Raw genomic sequence first — 25,999 nt, 5'->3', positions numbered from 1 at the left:
GTTCTAAGCCTGCAGTCTGGGCTGCCCTATACTCAGCAGAGATTCTCATCTGCCTCTGCTTACCAGACTTTGAGATTAAAGATGTGCCACACCATGCCCAGTTAGCACAGTTTCTTATGTATATGAGTCACAGTCAGAGTGAGCAAGGCTGTGACAGAATACCTCAAAGAAGCACTCCCGTGAGGACAGGCGTGCTTCGGTCCACATTTCGAGAGGAACACAATCTGTCAGCAGCTTACTTATTGCATCTGAGCAGACCAGGAAGCAGAGAGAAGACTACAAGCAGTCTGTGGTGCTGTAACCCTCCAGGCCAACCCCCAAGTATCTCATTTCTTCCACCTAACTCCTCCTTGCTGCAGAGTCTCCAGTTCTCCAGAATAGTACCGAACTGGAGAGTAAATGTTCAAACACATGAACTGGTGGGGCATGTTGTCCTCAGGTCATGGCATGCTTATTTCTTCTTAGACTTTTCAGTACAGAAATGTTCACAGGTACCAAGGTGGACAGGTTCAGAGTTGTGACTTCTCATGTCCTCATTTCAGACCCCAAGTGTTGTCCACAACTGGCTGCTCTTTGTATGTTTTCATGCATGTGGCAGTTCCTTAGGCACCATATGCTTTCATTAGTCCCAAACTCATTGCTTAGGCTGGGTTGGCTGACCAGCAAGCTCCAAAGGATCTAGCCACCTTTCTTTCCCAGCAATGAGCAAGCACAGGACAGCTGCCTTTCTTCTCCAGCACTGAGAGTACAAGCACGGGACAGCACCACCACTGGAGGTTTCTCTCCTGCCTGCCAGTTCGAGGCTTAATATTAATTATAAAAGTTCGACCAATGGCTTAGGCTTTTACTAGCTAGCTCTTACATTTAAATCAACCCATTTCCATTAATCTGTATTGCCACGTGCCCCATGGCTTACTGGTAATGCTCTGGCATCTTCCTCCTCCAGCAGCTCCTGGAATTGCCCAGACTGTGCCTTCCCGCCTATTTAGTTTGGCTTTCCCGTCTATCTGTATTCTTCCCTGCCATAAGCCAAAGCAGCTTTATTCATCAACCAATAAAGGCAACATATATTCGCAGCATACAGAAGAGCATTCTGCATCACACCACACTTGGTTCTTTTATTGAACTTGGAATTGGACTCAAATCCTCATCCTTGCATGGCGAGTCCTTGACTGAGTCTTCTCTCCAGCCCCTGATCTAATTGTGTTTCTGTACTGCAGACTCACTATAAGTAAATCTAATTGTATTCTTTTATCTCTAAAACACTTTAGTTTGTACTTCTAAGAGCTAAGGACTCTTGTGGTTAAGGTAATCACAGACTGACAGCAATTCTGTATATCATCTGTTAAGATTACTTAGGAGTGAAAAAGTATAAACATTCTTTTTTTTCTTCCTTTGCTTTAAAAAATCCTCTTCCAGATCAAGGTTCCTTCATTCTCTGAGACTCTGTCCGCTCTGAATGTGGTTCAGGTGGCTGGTGGATCTAAGAGTTTGTTTGCAGGTATGATTATTTCAGTATTGGTAAATTATATTGAACACACATTAAACAATGTGGCGTTTATGTTGTGAGAGCTGAGACTTCTGACTGCTCCTTGCAGTGACTGTGGAAGGGAAGGTGTACTCCTGTGGAGAAGCCACAAACGGCCGGCTGGGGCTGGGTATGTCCAGCGGGACGGTCCCTATTCCTCGGCAGATCACAGCCCTCAGCAGCTACGTGGTCAAGAAGGTAGCGGTCCACTCAGGTACGAGCCTGGCACCAGTGCACAAGGGCCTGATGTGCCTCTTGCTTTGCAAGTGTTTCAAGCCCTTCAGGAACTCTCTGAAGTATCCTTGTGTTCTTTTGCAAATTTTAGTTAACTAGTCTGAAGAAAGAGGTGGATGATGTGACTCAGTCTAAGATTAGTTATTAGTACTTAATAAAGCTTTTTGGAAGCCATCATTGTTGGCATTTCAGGTGTGTGTTGTACCTCTCGGAGGATTTGTGCTCAATCCTGGAGCGCTTGTGTCTGTCAGGCCCTGCACTTTTTAGCTATGAAACTGTAAAGTTCTGTCGCTTAAATAGGGTATCTTACTGTGAAAACTCAGTGGCTCCCATGGGATGCCCCAGAGCACCAATGAATTCTCAGTGTGAGAAAAGTGGTTTTCAAGCAAGTTCACTGCTGTCCCTTAGCTTCCGCTTTGGCATTACTGAAATGTTCTGAACACAGTGCCAGGTCCCAAGAGATGGAGCCTCTGGATACTAAGCTCACTTCACTTGTTAGGATTCCAGAGGACCTATGTGCAAAACAAGAACTTACTCTTCTCCCCTGTTAAGCTCCTGGTAGGGTCTGAGCCCGTCTGCCTGTGAGAAGCACTGGCCCTTCTGGCCTGTTGCTGCGGTAAGGTGGCTGTGGTACTCTAGCCCGTGCAGCCCTTCTCTAGAGCTGGACTTGTTGCCCCTGATAGTATATGGAGTTGTCTGTTGCTGAGTCCCTGCTGCCGGGAGCCCCGTCTGCTCTGCCTTGGAGCTCAGTGGTTTGTAGATCCGTCCCTGACTATACAGCCAGAGCTCACGCCTGTAACGTGAGGCAGAGCGCTGGGCAGGGAGAGTGTCAGGGAACAGCACAGCTGATGTGCTTTCAGAAGAGCGGGTACAGTGTCTTAGCTGCCGCATGGGGCTTGTTCAGATAGTCCGCTGCTGGGACGCGTGGTGGAGCTCTTGTCAAGGTGTTTGACATTCTGCTTGATGATGTTGTCCTGTCTTCACTCCTTATCTTAGTTTGGACTTTTTATATATTTAAAGTAATAGACTTTACATGAACAGTCGTTATTATTTTGCTTCTTTTCAGGTTAAATATTTTTAACAATTTTTAGTTTACTAAAAGTTCATTTATTTTACATATATGTCACCCAGAAAGCTTTCCATGATAACTGTGGTGATGGTTCTGTTATTCATTTAGCTAACACATAGACATCAAGCACATGCCACTGTATGCCAGGCAGAGTAGATACCACACGGTGAACTCTTTATACATTACGTGTTGACAACCTTCCTCTGTGTGAATGTTGCAGGTGGCCGGCACGCTACAGCCTTAACAGTGGATGGGAAAGTGTTCTCATGGGGTGAAGGTGATGATGGGAAACTTGGACACTTCAGCAGAATGTAAGACTCTTCCTCAATCTTGCTCATTCCTAAGAAACTGTTAGCTAGTAATAATAGGGTATTTTCACAGTTGTTTACAGAAAATTATTGATAGAAGTTATTTATTGACATAAATATTAATATTAAAAAACGTGGATGGATACACTGTAGTTTGATCCACTCTTTTTAAGGTTTGACAGTTAGGATAAGGTATATTTTTTGTTGATCAAAGATGGGCTGTCTCTGAAAAGAAGCTTGGTAAGGAGTGTACTTTACTCTTGCCCTAGGAACTGTGACAAGCCAAGGCTGATCGAGGCCCTGAAAACCAAGCGCATCAGGGACATAGCCTGCGGCAGTTCTCACAGCGCAGCCCTGACGTCCAGCGGGGAGCTGTACACCTGGGGCCTGGGCGAGTATGGCCGCTTGGGACACGGTGATAATACCACACAGCTGAAGCCCAAAATGGTGATTATGCACATTTTCATTGCTTATAAAAGCTTTTTCACTTGGTTTTTTCAAGTGAAGATAAGCCTCAAGTCTGGGTTTTTAAAGACACGAACAATATGCTGACTTTCAGTCTGTGGAAAAATTCCCATTGCTTTCCCTGTTCCCGTGCTTCATTCTGTTTTTACGTTTGTAATCGAGTAGGTGAAAGTCCTTCTTGGTCACAGAGTAATCCAGGTTGCCTGTGGAAGCCGAGATGCACAGACACTGGCTCTCACTGATGAAGGTAGGAGCTGGTTGTGATGCTGAGTGTCCTCTGGGTAGGGATGTAAATGCTAAGAATTTACCTGAGGTGTTTGCTTTTTAAACCTAGGTTTGGTGTTTTCCTGGGGTGATGGTGATTTTGGAAAGTTGGGCCGAGGGGGAAGTGAAGGCTGTAACATCCCCCAGAACATCGAGAGACTAAACGGCCAAGGCGTGTGCCAGATTGAGTGCGGAGCTCAGTTTTCCTTGGCACTCACCAAGTCAGGAGTGGTGTGGACGTGGTATGTAAGCTTCCTCAGACTGTTTGGAGAGCCCTGGCGTTGCCCTGTGCCCAGCCTCGGCTGCTTGTAAAACTGTTACTTTCTTACTCATTTGGCATCTTTTTGTGAAAAAAAAAAATCTATGTTGAATTGAGATTACTGATAAAATTATGAAAAAGAAAGATCTTACAGTTCATTTTGTAAAGAAATCTATAGACAGTTTCACCCAGTTTGTGTGAGGTTTATATAGCTTTAAAAAAAATGTGAGTTACATTGTACTGGAAGCTACATGAAGTAAGGACAACGAAGCAGACTTCTAACTTCCTTATGTCATGTCAGGCAGTTAGCAACTTGAAAAGACATCCCAGATAGCCCTTGGGACGGGGGTTGGCAGTGTAACTGAGTTCTTATGTGACACATGACACCACGAGAGGTCTTCCCCGCCAAGTAGTCTGCGCTAATTTGGACTGTGGTATATATTCTGTGTGATGTTATCACTCCACTGTGGAGGGTGTGTGGTCGGGAAAGTTTTCCTGTAGCATTGCCAGGCTGTAACCATGTAGTGATCCCGGAACTGCTGCTTTGTCCCCAGGGGGAAAGGGGACTACTTTAGACTGGGCCACGGCTCGGATGTGCATGTGCGGAAGCCACAAGTGGTGGAGGGACTCAGAGGGAAGAAGATCGTGCATGTGGCGGTCGGAGCCCTGCACTGCCTGGCGGTCACAGACTCGGGACAGGTGAGGCTCAGTGGCCTGTGGTAAGGGCCCTCTAGGAGTGCTCGGCTGGTTGTAGAGCTTGTCTTGTCCAGACTGGAGTGCTTGCTGAAACCCAGCCTTCGGAAGTCTGGGGCCGTAGAAAAGCTAGTTGCAGGCCAGCCTAGGTTACGTAGTGAGTTCTTGTGGGCCAGCCTGGGTCACATTTTCAGCATGCCACGCCAAGAAAATAAAAATAACAAATATCCCTTTGCTCCTGAAATGCTTGGGTGAGTTTAATATTAGGTTAGTGCGAAAGTAATCACGGTTTTTGTGTTGAAATTTGCCATTTGATACTGAAATATATTCCTAAATAAGTTTATTATGTTTATTATACATGATTCTTACTTTTTTTTTTACAACTATTTTATCTGTGGGTGTTTATGTCTGTCTGTCTATGTGCACACATGTATAAGTCAGAGGACAACTTTCTAGAGTTGTTCTCTCACCATGTGAGTGTCAGAGACTTGTCCACAAGGACTTAATGCTAAGCCATCTCAACGATCCCTATCATACATCATTTTACCTCTCTCTCTCTCCATACACCTATACATATATATATATGTGTGTGTGTGTGTGTATAGATATATGATGACTTACACTTGTCATTTATTTTATACTATTGAAATGATACTAGACAAAACCAAGTTATTAGTGATTTTCTTACTCGTGTTCAGAGTGACTCAAAGCAATGGTGGCAGTTCACAAAACCAGCATTGTGTCTGGCCCAGGAACTATTAACAGATAGACAATGCAGTGGTGGCTCCAGATGTTTGACAAACGAGACGAGAGCCTCAATAGGGGAAGCACAGTGTGGTTGAGCCTCAGGAGTTGACAGGAACCACATTGTGGAGGCTGATCATAGAGCTTCACGGGTGTTGCCAGCTAACTCAGCTTGGACGTTCAACAGTCGTTCAGTATTTGGAGCAAACTGGAAAGTGAAGAACTTCCCAGAAGTGGGTGCTTCGTGAGCTGCACAGAAAGAAAGAACTATTGTTTTATTCTGTCATCTTCATCTATGAGTAATGGAATTATTTCTTGATTAGATTGTGATGTGCGATAAAAGGTGGATTGTGTAGGACAGCCATCAGTGACTTGCTTGGTAGTTAGAGAAGAAACTCCAGAGTACTTTCCTAAACAAAACAAACATAAAACAAAACAGAGAAAGACCATGGTAGTTGTTGGTGTGTTGCGAGTGTGATCCATTATTGCTTACTGAATCTTGCCCAAACCATTGCACCTGAGAAGTATGTTCAGCAAACCAGTAGGATGAATTGTCTGTTCAGCCAGTGATTCAAAGGTTTAACTAGCTGGGCTGTGATCTTTTGCCTCATCCACCAGACCTCTCACTGCCCGCCTGCCACAGCTTCAGACGTCTTGCAGGGAAAACACTACAACCAACAGGTGCAGAAAAACCTACAACAACCAGGGTGCAGCTAATGCTTTCTAAGAACCTGCTGAATCTTGCAGCTTAGATTTTTATAATACATGAACAAATAAACTTACTTTTCATTGGCAAAAATGTGTCTTTTGGCTGTAATGGTTTCCATTCTGATTAATAAATACTTGTTTTGAACCTATTTAAGTAATTTAAAATTCATGCTCCAAAACTGTAATCTGTTTTGCACCAACTTAATATTGGAGAGCTGTTAAGGTGGAGCAGAGTTCATCTTGTTTACTGGTGTATTGCTTAACTGTCAGCACAGGTTTGGGGGGGGGGGGTCTTGGCAAACCATCCTTTACATTTTGAAGTCCATGCTAGAATATAAAAATTATTGAAAATACTCCCACCCCTAAGCTATTAGCAGCTTTTTCTTTAGGGGGGAAAAACCTGATGCTTGACAGAAGCTATACTTACATAAGAGAGACTGTACCTATATGATAGAGGCTACATAATAGAGACTGTACTTACATGATAGAGGCTACACCTACATAATAGAGACTGTACCTATATGATAGAGGCTACACCTACATAATAGAGACTGTACTTACATGATAGAGGCTACACCTACATAATAGAGACTGTACTTACATGATAGAGGCTATACCTACATAATAGAGACTGTATTTACACGATATAGGCTACACCTACATAATAGAGACTGTACTTACATGATAGAGGCTACACCTACATAATAGAGACTGTACTTACATGATAGAGGCTACACCTACATAATAGAGACTGTACCTATATGATAGAGGCTACACCTACATAATAGAGACTGTACTTACATGATAGAGGCTACACCTACATAATAGAGACTGTACTTACATGATAGAGGCTATACCTACATAATAGAGACTGTATTTACATGATATAGGCTACACCTACATAATAGAGACTGTACTTATATGATAGAGGCTACACCTACATAATAGAGACTGTACTTACATGATAGAGGCTACACCTACATAATAGAGACTGTACTTACATGATAGAGGCTACACCTACATAATAGAGACTGTACTTATAGAGGCTACACCTACATAATAGAGACTGTACTTACATGATAGAGGCTACACCTACATAATAGAGACTGTACTTATATGATAGAGGCTACACCTACATAATAGAGACTGTACTTATATGATAGAGGCTACACCTACATAATAGAGACTGTACTTATAGAGGCTACACCTACATAATAGAGACTGTACTTACATGATAGAGGCTACACCTACATAATAGAGACTGTACTTATATGATAGAGGCTATATCTACTTTACTTTGGAAGTATAGGATTTGGTAGATATTACTGATTTTGTTGTTTTAAGAAGAGTATGCCATGACTAGCTCATGGAGCCATATTTTAAATTTGGTTTATGAAAACAAAATTAACATTGTTTAGTTTGAAGTGAATTATGCTTTATAACTGTAAAACCTAACACCAAATTATTTGAAAAATGAGCACGAGCCGGGCGGTGGTGGCGCACGCCTTTAATCCCAGCACTCGGGAGGCAGAGGCAGGCGGATCTCTGTGAGTTCGAGACCAGCCTGGTCTACAAGAGCTAGTTCCGGGACGGGCACCAAGCTACAGAGAAACCCTGTCTCGAAAAACCAAAAAAAAAAAAAAAAAAAAGAAAAGAAAAGAAAAGAAAAATGAGCATGGTATTTTTCTTTCAAGGACCATGACATGTTTTGTGCATTTTCAAGTGTTTTTAGAAATAATGTAAAGTTGAAAAATGTAATTTTTTTCCCCTTTAACAGGTGTATGCTTGGGGGGACAATGACCATGGCCAACAGGGCAATGGCACGACCACAGTTAACAGAAAGCCCACCCTGGTGCAGGGCCTGGAGGGCCAGAAGATCACTCGAGTGGCTTGTGGGTCCTCACATAGTGTAGCATGGACGACAGTGGACGTAGCCACACCCTCTGTCCATGAACCTGTCCTCTTCCAGACGGCAAGAGACCCGCTGGGTGCTTCCTACTTAGGTAACGTCCTCCTGTAGACTGCATGGCCGCCTAGGTGCGTGTGGTCCTGCTGACAAAGGCTGTGCTCTGCTGGCCTGCAGGCTGACCCTTGCATCTCTTGAATGTGCAACTAATGTCCGGTCTTACTTGTGCAGATGTTCTTTCTGTGTGTTGCTTTGTCTACTTAGATGGCTGTTTGTGTCAAGAGTGGACGCCTTTTTGTTCCTGAATACTGCTTCGTGCTTTATTCAGTCATTGAAGGACATTTAAGTTCTTTGTGATTTTTGGTTGTTACAAATTAATTTTTTTATCATATCAAGGTGGGTTTTTTTTTTTTTTTTTTGGTGAGCGGAAGCAAGTTTTGATTCTTCAGTATAATGCCCAAGAATGTCTTTCCAAGCGCATGCCATGAGAAACTGTCAGATTGTTTTTATAATAACTGGACTCTTTTGTATTCTTGTTAGCAATAGATGAATAATCCGATTTTCCCCTATCCTCATTTCCTACTGTGTGTTCTCTGTTCATCTTCACCCTCAGTTCGTCCCCTTAACTCCTCCCAGATTTGCCCTTTCCCTGTCTCCTCCCATTCTTACCTTCTTTTTTAAAAGTTTAATAATCCACGGACTCCAGTGTGTGCCATGTATACGTAACTTCTGGGTGTGGGGCTATAAGAGGAACATTGACTCCTTCTCCAGTTGTCGATAGATCCTCCCTTAGGAACGGGGGCTCTTGAACCCTTTTCCACTCCATGGCAGAATATTGACCCAGTATTGATCCTGGACAGGTCTTCTGCAGGCAGCCACACACAGCTACTAAGCTCATGAGAGCACTGTCATGTCCTGTCCCCAAAGGACTGTTTATTAACTTATTTACATGGCTACTGTGTTTACATCACTTCACTCCCCCTCTTCAACTGTCCCCACCCTCACTCCACTTATGACTCCTCCTTCTTTAGTTGTTATTACACACACACACACACACACACACACACACACACACACACACACACACACACCCTACTGCATCCATTTAGTGTTACTCCTATTTACATGTGCTTAGGGCTGACCACTTGAGATTGGATAACCTATCAGGTACTGGTCCCTGGAGAAGACTGAATCATATTTTGCTCCCGCCTTGCCTAGCAGCCATTAGTTGATAGCTTACTTCATTGATCTGTGTGGCCTTGTGAGATTTCTCCCATTCACGTTGGGGTGCCAGCTGGTGGTGTTGTCATGTTGGTGCTGCGTAGGTGACCATACTTTAGATTCATGCTGATAATATCGTGTAGCACATGCCCTGGTCTCTGACATTGCCGTCTTTATTTCCCAGTGTTCCCTGAGCTCTGGTTTTGCCCTTGTGATGGGCGTGTGATGGCCTCTTACTGTGGGCTGACTCACGTTAAATACCTTTGGGTGTGCTTACTTACTGTGGTGGCTTGATTGGGAAGTGTCCCTCACAGGCACGGCATTTGAGTACTTTTCCCCAGTGGGTTGCACTGTTAAGGGAGGTCATGAGGAGCCACAGCCTTCCTGGAGGAGGGAAGCCATGAGAGTGAATTTTGAGAGCCGGTAGCCTCTCCCCACTTCAGTTCTTTCTCTTCCTTTTGTTGACTGTTGTTTTTAAACCTGTGGAGGGCAGAGGCCAACTTGTGGGAACGTCAGGCTTGGCAGCAAGTGTCTTCACCTGCTGAGCCATCTCCCCAGCCCTGGGGAGTCTTCTTATTGAGCAGCCTGCTACTGAGCGTTCAGTTTCTAAAAACACTCAGAAAAAGAAAGCAAACAATTGTCTCAGTAACTCAAAAAGAGGTAACTTGTATTTGACACTGGAACTTATATTTGGTAGTGTATGATGTCTGGGAAAAGCATTATCTCCCAGTTCAAGGCAACTCCACTTAAATCCCTTTCATAGATGTTTACGTATATGTCTGTATTTTAGGAAGCTGCTACAGAGTAGGTTTCCTTGTGAGTTTGTCAAAGATCTCTAGTGCTACTTAGCTCTGCCTGTGTTTCTACCTCTACCCTACCCCGTCACATTTAACCCTGCTTGTTCACCCTTCTTACCACCTACATTCTGTCCTTCCCTTGACATCTGCCCTCCACATCGCCCCTTTGGACATTCCTTTCTTCTGTGGGTACTCAAACTTAAACACATTTATCTACAGATTGAAGGCTAAGGTCCACATGAAAGAGAACATGGCTTCCTGCAGTGCCCCGTCTGCTGCACAAAATGCATATTTAATGCTTCTCATCCTGAGAGGGCCGTCTCTCATCCCGGGACTGTGGAATGTCGGGCTTCCTAACTAGGTCTTCTCTGTTTTCAGACTCCCAGAGTAGTTCTGTGTTAAGCAGAAGATTTCCTCTCAAAATGGCACCTAGCTAACAAACTCCCAAGTTATATGGAGTGACAACATGGGATTCCTGTCCACTGCTGACGCCTGCCAGAAGAATCTGTCCAGTTCTTATGTGGGCGTGGGCCTGTCCTCTGATCAGGATGTCAGCTCACTATGTCCAGGGCTGCTTGGCTTACCTCCCCCTCGGCCAGGAGCTCTGTGGCTGGAGTCTTTGGCCTTGTCTGCTTCCTTTGGCATCACCTGTTGTTTTTTCTGCACTTTTGGTGTCCTGTCATACTGCCTTTGTGACTTTCCAAAGCTTGGCCATGTTCTCTCTCCTTCTCCCTCCCTCGCTCCCTCTCTGTTCCTGTCCTAACTTCTCCTTGACCTAGTCATACAGATAGTTTCTCGTCACTGCCTTACCTGGAGGTTTCCTTCCCCAGATGCTGGCTGTTCTCATATTGTCATGTTTTTGCCTGCTTTTTGGACTAGATAAGTGTTTTCTTTACTAGTTATAATATCTCTGTCAACTTCCAGTTGATTTCATTGGCTGATTTATACTTCTTCTTGTGATTTATGTATTGTGTTATATTGCATTCTGCCTGCCCTATAATTTTTGGCTACGTACCATACACCAGTGCATTTTACCTTGGGTATGTGTGTACAAGTGTTCTGGGTATAATGTAGTTACATTATTTTACAAGAATAGTTCTTTTCATTCTCTTTCATAAGAAATTTTCAGGAACTTTTACTACAGCTTTTATGTACTATAGTAAAACACAGCATTTTATGGCTGTGTTGGTCAGTTTTATCAGTTTGACACAAGGTAGTGTTATTTGTGAAGAGGACTCTTGAGAAAATTACATCCTTCAGATCACATGTAGACAAGAGTGTAGAATATTCCCTTGATTAATGATTGACGTAAGAGGGTGCAGCTCACTGTGGGTGGCGTTAGCCCTGGGCAGGTGGTCCTAGAGTGTATAAGAAAGAGTCTGAAAAAGCCATGAAGAACAAGCCATCGAGCAGTGGTCCATCATGGGCTCTGCATCAGTTCCTGCTTTCTCCTTCCTGCCTTGAATTCCTACCCTGACTTTCTTCAGCGATGGTCTGTGATGTGGAAGTGTAAGCAAAATGAGCCCTTTCCTCCCCAACTTGTTTTTCGTTGTAGTGTTTTATTACAGAGCACTCGAGAGGGAGAGGCAGGCAAATCTCTGTGAGTTAGAGGTCAGCTTCTTGTGTGTTGGTTTGTAAATCCTGCCTTAATGTGAACTTTGTGTAGTGAGTTTTAGGACAGCCAGAGCTACATGCTGAGACCCTGTCTAAAAACATACAAACAAACAAACAAACAAAATAAAAAAAATTCATGCTTGTCTATAATGTTTAGATTAAATCCAGGACCCCATTCTGTCCCCTCCAGTTTCTCTTCTGTCCCCTCATCACTCACCCCCCCCCCCAATACTTACTGAGTCAATTTAGTGTTGCCTGTATGTGCTTGGTCTGTGGAGCGTGGGTCCCCTCTCAGGGCAATCTTCTCTGAAGAAAACTGACTTCTTTTCCAGCAGCCATCATTTGGTAATGGTTGCCCCTCCCTATCCATGCTGAGACTTTGATTGCCTAGGAAGGAGGATTGTGAATCATAGGGTCTGCCAGTCTGGCTGATGTCTGCAGGTGCTGCTGCATGAAAAGCAAAATGTGGGCTGTGGTTTGTTTTCAAGATAGCCTAGGTGGTCAAACCACATAGAGAACGAGCAATCTGTGATCTTAAAAACAGCTTTGGTTTTTGTTTCCCCTTTTTAGGTGTGCCTTCAGATGCTGATTCTTCTTCTGCCAGCAATAAGATAAATGGTGCGAATAACTGTAAGCCCAATCGCCCTTCTCTTGCCAAGATCCTCCTGTCTCTGGAAGGAAACCTGGCCAAGCAGCAGGCCTTATCACACATTCTTACCGCACTGCAGATTATGTATGCCAGGTAGGCTGTGTGGTGGTTTGTAAGTCCTGCCTCGCTGTGAACTTTATAGTTTGTAGTATTGCAATTGAGCAGATGTTTATGAAAATGTTGTGTTAATAGTCGTCAGCGCTACTAGTTGTACAGTTACGAGTCACACATCCATGCTGATGATTGATGGGTTCTTGGTGCCTTACAGACAAAACCCAGCTGATTATTGAAACCTGAATCAGAACATCAGGCTTAAGATGTTTTCATTTTTGTTGATAATCAGTAGTAGGTAAGAGGAAGAATGAATTGATGCTAATTTAAGGTCTTGTTTAAAAGGATTATTCTTGCTGGGCGGTGTGGTATACGCCTTTAATCTCAGCATTTGGGAGGCCAGCCTGGTCTACAGAGTGATTTCTAGGGCTACAGAGAAACCCTGTCTCAAAAAAAAAAAAAATTGCTCTTTTCATCCATGTGATAAGGTGGTTCTCACTGTCTTAACATACTCCTTTGCTGCTCTTGTTAGAGCCTGTTGCAGTCAGCTTCCCAGCATTTAAGAAAACACCAGAGATGCTCAGCTTAGAAAGAGGGAGATTTTATTTGGTCCATAGTGGCTAGCCCCAGGTTTGGGCCCCTGGTAAGTATGTCATAGTGGGAGCCAGAGGCAGAGCAAAACCTGCCCACCTCATGGTCAAAAGTTAAGAAAGAAGGAAGCCATGTTCCAGTCCCCTCAGTGACATGCTCTCCTGACCCCAGGACTCCCCTAGACCCTGTTCCACCAGCTCCCAGCAGTGCTCGACCACAGGGTATGTGTCCTGGCTGGGGTCTGAGAGTCGTGCTTACAGACCTAGGAGCAAAGCCCAAAGCAGTTATCAGGGGACAGTTAATCTGCTCTTACTGTATCAGGTTTTCATAACATCAACCATCTATTCCTAAGCTTTAACAGCAGCTCAGCAGGTTTTCCTAGACTGAGCTAGAGGCTTACTCTGCTCTGGTTTTACCAGTGGTTCTCAGCTTCCTAATGCAGCGACCCTTTGATAAAGTTCCTCATTTTGTGGTGACCCCAACCAGAAAATTATTTCCTTGCTACTTCATAACTGTAATTTTTCTGCTGTTATGAATTATAACATAAACAACAGAGATGGAGGATATCTGATATGTAATCCTTGTGAAAGGATTGTTCAGACCCCAAAAGGGATCATGACCCACAGGTTGGGCATCCCTTGTTGTTACTTGTGTCTGCTAAAATACAGCCATGTGTTGTTTAATATAACAATGAGGTTACATTCTGAAAAATGCATTATATTAATGTTATAAGAACTTCCTCATATACATGTAAATTAAATTCACTGGGACCTTTCTAGTTGATATAGTCATATAAAATCACAGTTGTGGACTGAAATGTTACTATGTGTCTTATACCTATAAATAAGATTAGGATATACATTTTAGCTTAGAGCTGTTGGCTAAAAATTCACAGTAGTTTTTTAAAACTCATTTATTCATAGTCTATAAAAATGAGGACATAGTGTTAGTGAGCACTTGACCCTTCCTGCTGCTTCTTGTGGTGCCCAGATGACAGGGTGGCTTACCACAGTCCTGGCCTTCTGTCCTGACAGAGATGCGGTGGTTGGAGCCCTGATGCCAGCCGGCATGCTCGCCCCAGTGGAATGCCCCTCCTTCTCCTCCTCAGCACCTGCTTCTGATGCATCGGCAATGGCCAGCCCCATGAACATAGAGGAAGGCATGCTGGCTGCTGATCTTGAGGACAGACTGAGTCCAAATCTATGGCAAGAAAAGAGAGAGGTAAAGGGGCAGCTTTATGCTGTGTTGAATTTGAAAGGGAAGGAATTCTACTCATTCTGTCACTTAAGCTTCTGAAATGTTAGGAATCAGAAAGTTGAAAACTGTTAGCTTGTTTGGGAAAAGACTCCTTAGAGACGCTTGAGCTGGGGCAGAGTGGTTTGTATGCCTGATGTTTCTAGGGCTATTTTGGCTCACTAGGGTGCTAGCTAGGAATGTGGTATAAGTGCTGGGTCATCCCAGAAAGTGACAAGTGTTTTCCCTGTTCCTCTCCAATTAGATTGTTTCCTCTGAGGATGCTGTGACCCCCTCTGCTGTGACCCCATCTGCTCCCTCAGCCTCATCTCGGCCATTTATCCCCGTGACAGATGACCCAGGAGCTGCCAGCATTATCGCAGAAACCATGACCAAAACCAAAGAGGTCAGGAGATCTTCTTTGATTTGAAATATAAAATTGCCTTAATCGTACTCAAAAGTTCAAGAGTCATATTTAAAGCTAGAACATGCTGTACTTCAAGGTTTATCAGTCACAGTTTTTTCCTCCCAAGATGTTTTAAGGCCACAGATTGTTCCTCTGTGAGACACTCCTTCCCGTTCTCACTCTTCTCCTTTGCCACCTGTCCTTACCCTTGCTTCCCTGTGAAATACTGACAGACTTCAAAGAAAATGGCTCCAAAGCAAGTGGCACTATTAGGAGGTGTGGCCTTGCTGGAGGAAGTGTGTCACTGTGGGGGTGGGCTTTGAGGTCTCTTGCTCAAGCTTCCCTCAGTGCAGCTGTTAGTTACCTTCCTGTTGCCTGCAAGATAGAGCACTCAGCTCCAGCACATCTACTGACAATAATGGACGGACCCTCTGAAACTGTGAGCAAGCCACCTCGATTAAATGTATGCTTTAAGAATTACTGTGGTCGTGGTGTCTCTTCACAGCAATAAAAACCCAAACTAAGGCATTTAACTAAAAGATACATCTGTAAACTGTAGTTTTTTTTCCAAGTAACATACACTAGTACCACTCTCTCTGAAGTTTAAGGGAGAGCTCTGTGACTGATAAACCTTGAAGTATAGTATGTATCTCATAGAGGGACAGCCTGTGGCCTTAAAACATCTTGGGAGGAAAAAGCTGTTGTCCTAGTTAGGGTCCCTGTCGCTGTGAAGAGACACCGTGACCACGGCAACTTATACAGGAAACATTCAATGGGTGGTTCACAGTGTCAGAGGGTCAGTCCGTCGTCATCGTGGGGGACATGGAGTGTGGGCGTGGTTTACAGTGTCAGAGGGTCAGTCTATCGTCATCATGGGGGACGTGGTGGTGTGGGGTGGTTTACAGTGTCAGAGGGTCAGTCTATCGTCATCATGGGGGACGTGGAGTGTGGGGTGGTTTACAGTGTCAGAAGGTCAGTCTATCGTCATCATGGGGGACGTGGAGTGTGGGGTGGTTTACAGTGTCAGAAGGTCAGTCTGTTGTCATTGGGGACATGGGAGTGTGAGGTGGTTTACAGTGTCAGAGGGTCAGTCCGTCATCATCGTGGGGGACGTGGAGTGTGGGGTGGTTTACAGTGTCAGGGTCAGTCCGTCGTCATCGTGGGGGACGTGGAGTGTGGGGTGGTTTACAGTGTCAGAGGGTCAGTCCGTCATCATCGTGGGGGACGTGGAGTGTGGGGTGGTTTACAGTGTCAGGGTCAGTCCGTCGTCATCGTGGCGTATGTGGCAGTGTGAGGTGGTTTACAGTGTCAGATGTCAGTCCATCGTCATCTTAGGGGATGTGGAGTGTGAGGTGGTTTACAGTGTCAGATGTCAGTCCATCGTCATCTTAGGGGATGTGGAGTGTGAGGTGGTTTACAGTGTCAGATGTCAGTCCATCGTCATCTTAGGGGATGTGGAGTGTGAGGTGGTTTACAGTGTCAGATGTCAGTCCATCGTCATCTTAGGGGATGTGGAGTGTGAGGTGGTTTACAGTGTCAGATGTCAGTCCATCGTCATCTTAGGGGATGTGGAGTGTGAGGTGGTTTACAGTGTCAGATGTCAGTCCATCGTCATCTTAGGGGATGTGGAGTGTGGGGTGGTTTACAGTGTCAGATGTCAGTCCATCGTCATCTTAGGGGATGTGGAGTGTGAGGTGGTTTACAGTGTCAGATGTCAGTCCATCGTCATCTTAGGGGATGTGGCAGTGTGCAGACTTGGTGCTGAAGTTGAGAGTCCTTGATTGACAAGCAGCAGGAAGCGTCTGTCTCATTGAGAGTGGTTTGAACATTGAGACCTCAAAGCCTGCCTCCACAGTGACACACTTCCTCCACCAAGGCCACATCTACTCCAACAAGGCCGGCCATACCTCCTATTTGTGCCATTCCCTTTGAGGGCCCATTTTCTTTCAAACCACAGCCATGGTGAACATTTTCTGCACATACTACAGTATCCATGCTTGGGCCAGAAAGGAAGGCTTTGCTATTGCTATCTGAGTCTCATCTCTCTCCCCACCCCCACTCATGGTATTTTCTCATTTTCCAGTGTGTGTGAGGCTAAGGGCCTTGAAATGACTGCACCCATGACAGCAGCACACATTCACCCAGGGCTTCTTCTACGTCCTGTCGAAAAATAGTAAACACATTTAAAAATGTTATCTGAAAATGTTTAAAAAATGTCTTTTCTGAGGAACCCAAGGGGAGTTGATAGTATGAATGATGTGTTATACACACAGGATTAATTTTAAATAAGGTTCTGTGGGAGACTTGAGGATATCTAGAGGAAAGTTATAAAATCTGATAAGTAGCGGTAGGTTGTACGTGCCGTGGCCTCCTTCCAGTCTCATGCTGTGTCACCTACCTGTGCTGCCTGGGTGGTCACAGCAGCAAACTGCATTTTATAGTGAAGGCATTATTCTTTGATGGATGCTCTTGTAGCTCTGTAAAATAGTTCCTTGCTTTTCAGTAGAGACTTTGGGGTCATCATGTCTTGATCTGGTTTTTGATGTCCCTTCCCCATTGCTGACATGTCCTGACTCAGCTGGTCAGTTTCATCTCTCCATATTCCATTCTCTCTTTAACTGTTCATTTTCAATTGTTTTAGGATGTTGAAAGCCAAAGTAAAACATCAGGTCCAGAGCCCCAGTCTTTGGATGAGTTCACCAGCCTGCTGATTGCTGATGACACCCGGGTGGTCGTGGACCTGCTCAAGCTGTCAGTCTGCAGCAGGGCTGGAGACAGGGGCAGGGAGGTGCTCTCCGCTGTGCTGTCGGGCATGGGCACCGCCTACCCACAGGTGAGTCCTGGGGCCGGTATTCTCTGCAGCACCCAGTATCTTCACGTGTGGTGTCACCGAGGGTGAGGAGCAGTCCTTTATGACAACATGTGACACTGTTCTCCCAGTGACGTCTTCTATCCAGCCTAGAACTAGTGTGTATATCTGTTTTTAAACATGTGTTAATTTATTTACCTGTTCGTTTGTTTGTTTATTCCTTCGTTTATTTGCTTATTCATTTAAATTGTGTATGAGAATTTGTGCATACCACATTCACACATGGTACCTGGGGAGGCCAGAAGAGGGGATAGGATCCCCTTTAATTGGATTTACAGATGGTTGTAAGTCACTGTGTAGGTGGGAGGAACCAAACCTAGGATGCTTGAAGAGCAGCAAGTACTCCTAACCACTGAGCCATCTCTCTAACTCTTGTTTTTTTTTAAAAACAAAATTGTTATTGCTGGGTGGTGGTAGCACATACCTTTAATCCTAGCACTCAGGAGGCAGAGGCAGGTGGATCTCTGTAAGTTCAAGGCTAGCCTGGTCTAAGGAGCTAGTTCTAGGACAGACAGGGCTACACAGAGAAACCCTGTCTCAAAAACAACAAGAACAACAAAATCCACATTATTTTATTTTTATTTCATTTTTTAGCTTGTGTTAGTTGTGTGTGTGTGGACATGTTTAAGGATTGGTTTCTTTCTCCTTCCACCATTATATGTTCCAGGGATTGAACTCAGGTCATCAGGCATGGTGGCAAGAACCTGAGTGGTGTTGGTAGCACTGTGTACCTTATTCTTACTAAGTAAGTCTTTCTGTATGCTTTACAGTTTGCCACTAGTTTTTCTTTAGATATTAGTCTGATATTGTTTGCCCTGCAGGAATTCTCACTTTTTTTTAATTGCTTTTATTGAGCTACGTATTTCTTCCACTCCCCTCTGTCCTTCCCTCCCTCCCTCCCCTTTCCCTCTTTTACCCTCCCCCATGACCCCAATGCTCCCAATTTGGTCAGGAGACCTTGTCTTTTTCACCTTCCTATGCAGACCCATGTATATCTCTCTTAGGGTTCTCTTTGTTGTCTAGTTTTCCTGGGGTTGTGGCCTGTAAGCTGGTTTTTCTTTGCTTTATGTCAAAAAGCCATTTATGAGTGAATACATATTCTATTTGTCTTTCTGGGTCTGGGTTATCTCACTCAATATGTATTTTTCCAGATCCATCCACTTGTCTGCAAATTTGAAGATGTCATTATTTTTCTTAACCACTGTGTAGTACTCCATGTGCTACATTTTCATTTTCATTATCCATTCTTAGGTTGAGGAGCACTAGGTTGATTTCAGATTCTGGCTATGACAAACAATGCTATGAACATAGTTGAACACATGTCCTTGTGATATGATTGAGCATCATTTTTGTATATACCCCAAAGTGGGTATCGCTGGGTCTTGAGATAGAGTGTTTCCTAATTATCCGAGAAATCGCCATACTGATTTCCAAAGAGGTTGTACAAGTTTGTACTCCCACCAGCAATGCAGGAGTGTTCCCTTTACCCCACATCCTCTCCAGCATAAGTTGTCATCAGTTTTTTGTTTTGTTTTGATCTCGGCCATTCTTACAGGTATAGAATGGAATCTTAGCCATTTTGGGTTCATCGGTTGAGAGTTCTCTGTTTAGGTCTGTACCCCATTTTTTTTTTATATTCTTTTGATGTCAAGTTTCTTGAGTTTTTTTGTATATTTTGGAGATGAGCCCTCTGTCCAATGTGGAGTTGGTAAAGATCTTTTCCCATTCTGTAGGCTGCCACTTTGTCTTGTTGACCGTGTCCTTTGCTTTACAGAAACTTCTCAGTTTCAGGAGGTCCCATTTATTGTTTCTTTCAGTGTCTGTGCTACTGGGGTTATATTTAGGAAGTGATCTCCTGTGCCAATGTGTTCAAGTGTCCTTCCCACTTTCTCTTCTATGTGGCTGGCTTTATGATGATTTTCTGGATTTCCTCTGAGTCTGTTTCATTTCTGATTTTGTTAATTTGGTTATTCTCTCAACCTTTTGGTTAGTTTGGATGAAGGTTTGTCTATTTTGTTGATTTTCTTGAAAGACCAACTTTCTCTCATTGATTCTATGTATTGTTTTCTTTGTTACTATATAGTTTATTTCGGCTCTCAATTTGATTATTTCCTGCCATCTAGTCCTCCTGGATGAGTTTGTTTCTTTTTGTTGTAACGTTTTCAAATGTTCTGTTAACTCACTAGTGTGGAATTTTATGTAGGCATTTAGTGCCGTGAACTTTCCTCTTAACACTACTTTCGTTATTTCCCTTAAGTTTGGGTATGTTGTGTGGTCATTTTCATTAAATATTAGAAAGTCTTTAATTTCTTTATTTTTTCCTTGACCCTTTGGTGATTCAGCTGAACACTGTTCAATTCCATGTGTTTGTATGATTTCTGAAATTAGTGTTGCTGTTGAATTCTAATTTTAAACCATGTTAATCCAATAAGATGCATGGGGTTATTCAATTTTTTTTTTGTATCTGTTAAGGTTTGCTTTGTTACTGAGTATGTGATCAAGTTTTGAGAAGGTTCTATGGTATATTCTTTTATGTTTGTATGGAATGTTTAATAAATGTCTGTTATGTCCATCTGTTAGTTCCCTTATTTCTCTGTTAAGTTTCTGTCTGGCAGACCTGCCCAGTGGTGAAAGTAGGATGTTGAAATCTCCCACTATTAGTGTGTGGGGCTTTATGTGTGATTTAAGCTTTAGTAATGTCTCTTTTACATATGGGGATGCCCTTGTATTTGGGGCATAGATGTTCAGTATGGAGATTTCCTCTTGATGGATTTTTCCTTTGACAAATATGAAATATCTCTCTTTGTCTCTTTTAATTGATTTTAGTTTGAAGTCTAACTAGTTGCTAGTTAGTTCCCAGCTGCTCAGTCTCAAAATAATCACATAGAAACTGTATTAATTAAATCACTGCTTGGCCCATTAGCTCTAGCTTCTTATTGGCTAACTCTTATATCTCAATTTAACCCTTTTTTATTAATCTCTGTATTGCCACAAGGCTGTGGCTTACTGGTTAAAGTTCTGGTATCTGTCTCCAGTGGCTCCATGGCTTCTCTCTGACTCCACCTCCTTTCTCCCAGCATTCCATTTAGTTTTTCCCACCTAGCTCTGTTCCCCTATAGCTCTGCTATAGGCCCAAAGCAGTTCCTTTATTAACCAATGATATTCACAGCATACAGAAGGGAATTCCACATCAAAGTATATTTTGTTAGATATTAAGATAGCTACACCAGCTTGTTGGAAAATTTTTTCTCAACCCTTTACTCTGAGGTGATGTCTACCTTTGAGGTTCAGGTGTATTTCTTGTATGTAGCCGAAGGATAGATTCTGTTTTCGTATCCAGTCTGTTCCTGTGTCCTTTTATATAGGTGGTGAGTTGAGTCCATTTATATTAAGGGATATTAATGACCAGTGATTGCTAGTTCCTGTCATTTTAGTTTTTGTTGGTGGTGATGTTATTGTGTATATTTTTTCCTTCTTTGTGGTGTACTGCTGTGAAATCATCTATTGCCTGTGTTTTTGTGGGTGTAGCTGACTTCCTTGTTTTGGAGTTTTCCCTCTAGTATTTTCTGTAGTGCTGGATTTGTGGCTAGGTATTGGTTAAATCTGGTTCTGTTATGGAATGTCTTGTTTTCTCCATCAGTAGTGATTGAAAGCTTTGCTGAGTATAGTAGTTTAGGCTAGCATCCATGGTCTCTTAATGTCTGCATAAGACTTGACCAGGACCTTCTGGCTTTCGTTGTTTCCTTTGAGAAGTCAGGTGTAATTCTATTAGGTCTGCCTTTATATGTTACTTGGCCTTTTCCTTTGCAGCTCTTAATATTCTTTCTTTATTCTGTATGTTTAGTATTTTGATTATTATGTAGCATGGGGACTTTTTTTTTTTTGTTCCAGTTTATTTGGTGTTCTGTAAGCTTCTTGTACAGAACAAGGGATATTTTTCTTTAGGTTGGGAAAGTTTTCTTCTATGATTTTGTTGAATGTATTTTCTGTGCCTTTTAGTTGGAGTTCTTCTTCTTCTCTCCCTGTTATTCTTAGGTTTGATCTTTTCATGTTGTGTCATATCTCTTGGATATTTTATGTTAAACTTTTGTTAGAGTTAATGTTTTATTTCACCAACAAATCTATTTCCTCTATTGTATGTTCAACACCTGGGATTCTTTCTTTCATCTCTTGTATTCTGCTGTTTATGCTTGCATTTCCGGTTCCTGATAATTTATCCATAATTTCCATTTCCAGAATTTCCTTGGTTTGTGATTTTTTTTGTTCTCTCTATTTTGGTTTTCAAGACTCGAATCGTTTTTTCATGTTTGATGGCTTTTTCCTTTTTTCTCTGGTGTGTGTGTGCTTGCGTGCGTGTGTGTGTGTGTGTGTGTGTATGTGTGTGTGTTGAAACCTGAAGTCAGTGTCAAGTGTCTTCATCCATTTTTTTAGAGAAGGTTTCTTTGTAGCTTTGATGCCTGTCCTGGAGACCAGGCTGGCCTTGAACTCACAGAGATCTACCTGCCTCATCCTCCCTAATGCTGGGATTAAAGGTGTGCACCACCACCACCCTCATCCATTACTCTTATACTTTGTTTTTTGAGATGCCGTCTGTCACTGGACCCAGAGCACAATGATTGGCTAGAAAGACAGGACAGCCTGTCTTTACTTCCTAGGCACAATAATGCAGGTGTGCATTGCTATAACCTGGCTTTGTACATGGAATCGAGGGATCTGATCTCAGGTCTGCATGCTTACGTACCATTGAACCATTTTCCCAGCCCCTTAACTCTGTATGAACTCCAAGTCTTCCACCCCGCCACCTTGTCCCTGTAGAAAGCAGAGAGCAGGATGAGCGTGCGTAGGGCCAGCATGACCCAGGGGCAGCATCAACTCATCTCTGGTTCTTTCCTAGGTGGCAGACATGTTGTTGGAGCTCTGTGTAACTGAGTTAGAAGATGTGGCTACAGATTCACAGAGTGGCCGTCTTTCCTCCCAGCCTGTGGTGGTAGAGAGTAGCCATCCCTACACAGATGACACTTCCACCAGTGGCACAGTGAAGATACCAGGTATGTGAACCAACCCTGGGAAGGCTGTGAGGGCCCGTCTGTGGAAGGCTTGTTTTACAACCATCGCCCTCTTGTGAAAAAAGAAATAGGATCATTTCAGATCTTTTTCTGAAATCTTTGTCAAATAAAATGTAACACAGAAGCTGCACTATATTAGTTTTCTTTTTGTTGCTGTGATAAACACTATTACCAAAAGTAGCTTGAGACTAAAAAAAGAGAGAGCTTATTTGACTTTTACCTCCAGGTTCCAGTCTGTATTGAGTTGGAGCAGAATTCATGGAGCGATAGCGCTCACTGTGTTGCTCACTAGCTCATACTCAGCTAGCTTTCTCACGCAGCCAGACATGGCTGCTGTGTTGTCGTTGTTTCTAGGCATTTTCAGTGGACACAGCGCACAGCAGCTGACTCTGTGCTGAGATTAAAGACTTGTGCTACCATGAACAGCTCTGTTTTTAAACTTTATCATGAAAGTACAACAGATTAAAATAAAAATAAAACTAGATAAAAAAATATGTTCCTAAACCCTACCTCATTCTTAAGTTCATGACAATGAACTGCACATGAAAAATGAGCAAAATAAAAGTATTAAAACTCATTTTTAGAAAAACCAAAAGTTTGGAGTCAGTCATACCCAAATAGAAAATGAATACAGGCCTGAAAGGTTCCACAAACCACCAAGAATTGCCACCATCATCTCAAAACAACAGAAAGACACAGACAGTAAGGAGCAAAATCAGATAAAAATTAGGAAAATAAAAAAAAAAGTAAGTGCTAAAACTCACAAATAACTTACAATAAGAATTTTTTTCAAATGAAGACTTAAACTAGAAAAAGACGACTCAGCACAACATAGTGCTGCTAAAACTGACAGAAAGGGTCAGAGGTAGACACATAAGGTCCTGGATTTAACCACTCATGTACACATACTGCTCACATATACACACATACATATATGCATACATACACACATATACACACATACTCTTCACACATACACACATAACTGTTCACATATACACACATATAGATGCATACTGCTCACACACACACATACTGTTCACACATCCACGCATACTGTTCACATATACACACATGCATATATGCATACACACATATACACACATACACACATACACGCATACTGCTCACATACATGCAATAGAAATTGAACAAAATTCAATTCAATTTCTACCTAGCAGTTATCTTAAGACAGAAATCCTCTTACCTGTTTCTCACTTCATACCCATCTTCTACCAACCAAAAGTATGTTCCAAATAATTTCTTAGTAACTCTGTGCCACCTTGGCCAGTCCAGTATAGTATGTTTTTCACCCACTCCTTACTTCTTACTCCCTTCATACAACATCTAAATCCAGTCTTTAAAACTAGTCAGAGCTCTCAGGCATCCATGAAGAACTGCACAGTCAGTCTCTAACTAGATATGATCTAAAGTCCGGCCCAAGACCACTGCTTTCTCCTTTGCTCCCATGCCCTCGCTAGAGTCTCCTCTGATTGTTCTCACAAGGCTTTGGACAGCAGATATGTGATATTTTACACTAAGCAATTCTGAGTGAACACCAGCTGGCATGCCACAGTTGAGCTCAGTTCTGCCACTACTAGAACACCCAAAAGGTTAAGGGTGCAGTGCCACACGTTTGTCCTTATTTCAGGTATCAACCCACAGCTTACATCACATTTACTGTAAGTCAGAAATTCCCACAACACAGTATTGTTAGTTACCTTTCCATCATGATAGCAAAATGCTTGACATTATCAGCTTATAAAAAGTAAGGGTTCATTCTGCTTTCCAGTTATGGAGGTTACAGCCCATAGTCAGTTAGCACAAGACAGCATGCCACAGCAAACCATGCAGGGGGTGGAACACAAATCACTCACCTCATAGCCAAGAATCAAAGAGACAGACAGAAAGGAGCCAGAGTCCCTTGATCCTTTTTGTGAGCACATCCCTAATGGCTTAAGGGCCTCCCACAAGGCTCCTCCCACCTCTCAAAGATTGCTTTATCTCTCATAGTGCCAAATGGGGGGGCTCGGTCTATAACTCACAGACTTAGGGGTGATTTAGGATTACCCTTACCACCCCTTCCAGACTTGATAATGTGCTATACGCTTGTTCAGATGATAGAATTGCAACATGGGAGCTTGCTTGGAGATGAGAGAATAGCCAGAACCGTTTGGCCAAATGGGTGGTTTTCCAGCCCATTAGTCCATGGGCAGAGCTCTTGTTGGGCAAATGATGGGGAAACTGATCAGGCTGTGATTTTGGTGTTGGTTCTTTGCCAGCTCCTAACTGTGGTTTTGGTCTCACTCTTCATGCTTGCTGAACTGTAACTTTTACTTGCTCTCCGGAGTTTCCACTGTGTTTTCTGCTTGCTTATACTCCAGGTGCCGAAGGACTCAGGGTGGAGTTTGACCGGCAGTGCTCCACAGAGAGGCGCCACGATCCTCTCACTGTCATGGATGGTGTCAACAGGATTGTGTCCGTGCGGTCAGGTGAAGAAGGGAGGGCAAGTAGGGACAGTTCTTACTAGTGCCCCATCAGTGCAGTTGTTAGCACAAGGCAGGACCCCGATACCTCATTGCATGGGAACTCTGAGATAATGAGTTGTAAAACACTAGGTTTGATTTTCCTCTTTTCAGTACTTTGAAATAAGATATGATCTGTGTGATGTGTGCTGTGTACCACTGCAGAGGGGTTATTGAGTGTCTACTGTGAGAATACTGAAGCCTGTGTAGCACTGATGTCGATGAGGACATGACTCATGGAGTGCTGTGTCTGCATGGCGGGCAGAGTGTGCGGTGGATGGGAGGCATGCTGTGTAGTCTCGTCTGCTCTGCTGAGCTCCATGAAGTCAGCAGGAGGGGCTAATAAACTCAGTGCTCTAAAAACTTTGAGCAGTTTAGAATTGTTGATGCAAGGATATGTGTCTCTTTTCAGGCCATTTTAATGGTGGTGGTGGTGGTGGTGGTGTGTGTGTTTGAATGATTCATACCCCATACCTCCCTATGCTGTGTTGAACTCAAGGTCTTGTGCATGGTAGCTAGCACTCAACCACTAAGTGACATCCTCTTTTATACAGGGGAGAAATTTCCCTGTGAAAGACTAAGTATGCAAATGCTTGAGGTTTTGTGGGCTGTGTGTGGCCTCTGTCTCACCACTCAGAGTATATGTAGTCCTTGGGCTAATGTGGCCAGGGATGATGGACATGGTTTTTCTGACATTTTGGCAAATGTCTGTCAAAATAGTTTTCAGAGTATATTTAGTTGTACTGGATCTCTCTGCGTTGAGAAGGAAGTCCAGCAGGCTGTGCCCATGCAGCTGCCT

General features: G+C 43.3%; 1 protein-coding gene across 1 annotated transcript in view; it reads left to right on the top strand.

Annotated features, from left to right (window-relative positions):
* Herc2 (HECT and RLD domain containing E3 ubiquitin protein ligase 2) overlaps positions 1 to 25,999 on the top strand; it is a 154,660-nt gene that overhangs the window by 102,138 nt on the left and 26,523 nt on the right. Inside the window, exons 58-71 of the mRNA XM_075952430.1 lie at positions 1,420 to 1,501; positions 1,599 to 1,742; positions 3,052 to 3,142; positions 3,409 to 3,586; positions 3,770 to 3,851; positions 3,939 to 4,110; positions 4,682 to 4,826; positions 8,050 to 8,275; positions 12,381 to 12,552; positions 14,136 to 14,322; positions 14,600 to 14,740; positions 17,382 to 17,573; positions 22,504 to 22,657; positions 25,060 to 25,167. Of these exons, the coding sequence (XP_075808545.1) occupies positions 1,420 to 1,501; positions 1,599 to 1,742; positions 3,052 to 3,142; positions 3,409 to 3,586; positions 3,770 to 3,851; positions 3,939 to 4,110; positions 4,682 to 4,826; positions 8,050 to 8,275; positions 12,381 to 12,552; positions 14,136 to 14,322; positions 14,600 to 14,740; positions 17,382 to 17,573; positions 22,504 to 22,657; positions 25,060 to 25,167 (2,074 nt within the window). The remainder of the gene's footprint in view (positions 1 to 1,419; positions 1,502 to 1,598; positions 1,743 to 3,051; positions 3,143 to 3,408; positions 3,587 to 3,769; positions 3,852 to 3,938; positions 4,111 to 4,681; positions 4,827 to 8,049; positions 8,276 to 12,380; positions 12,553 to 14,135; positions 14,323 to 14,599; positions 14,741 to 17,381; positions 17,574 to 22,503; positions 22,658 to 25,059; positions 25,168 to 25,999) is intronic.

This window comes from Microtus pennsylvanicus, chromosome 18, assembly GCF_037038515.1.
Source record: "Microtus pennsylvanicus isolate mMicPen1 chromosome 18, mMicPen1.hap1, whole genome shotgun sequence".
Taxonomy (NCBI): Eukaryota; Metazoa; Chordata; class Mammalia; order Rodentia; family Cricetidae; genus Microtus; species Microtus pennsylvanicus.
The sequence above is the reverse complement of the archived record's forward strand: the minus strand, read 5'-3'. Positions and strand labels throughout refer to the sequence as shown.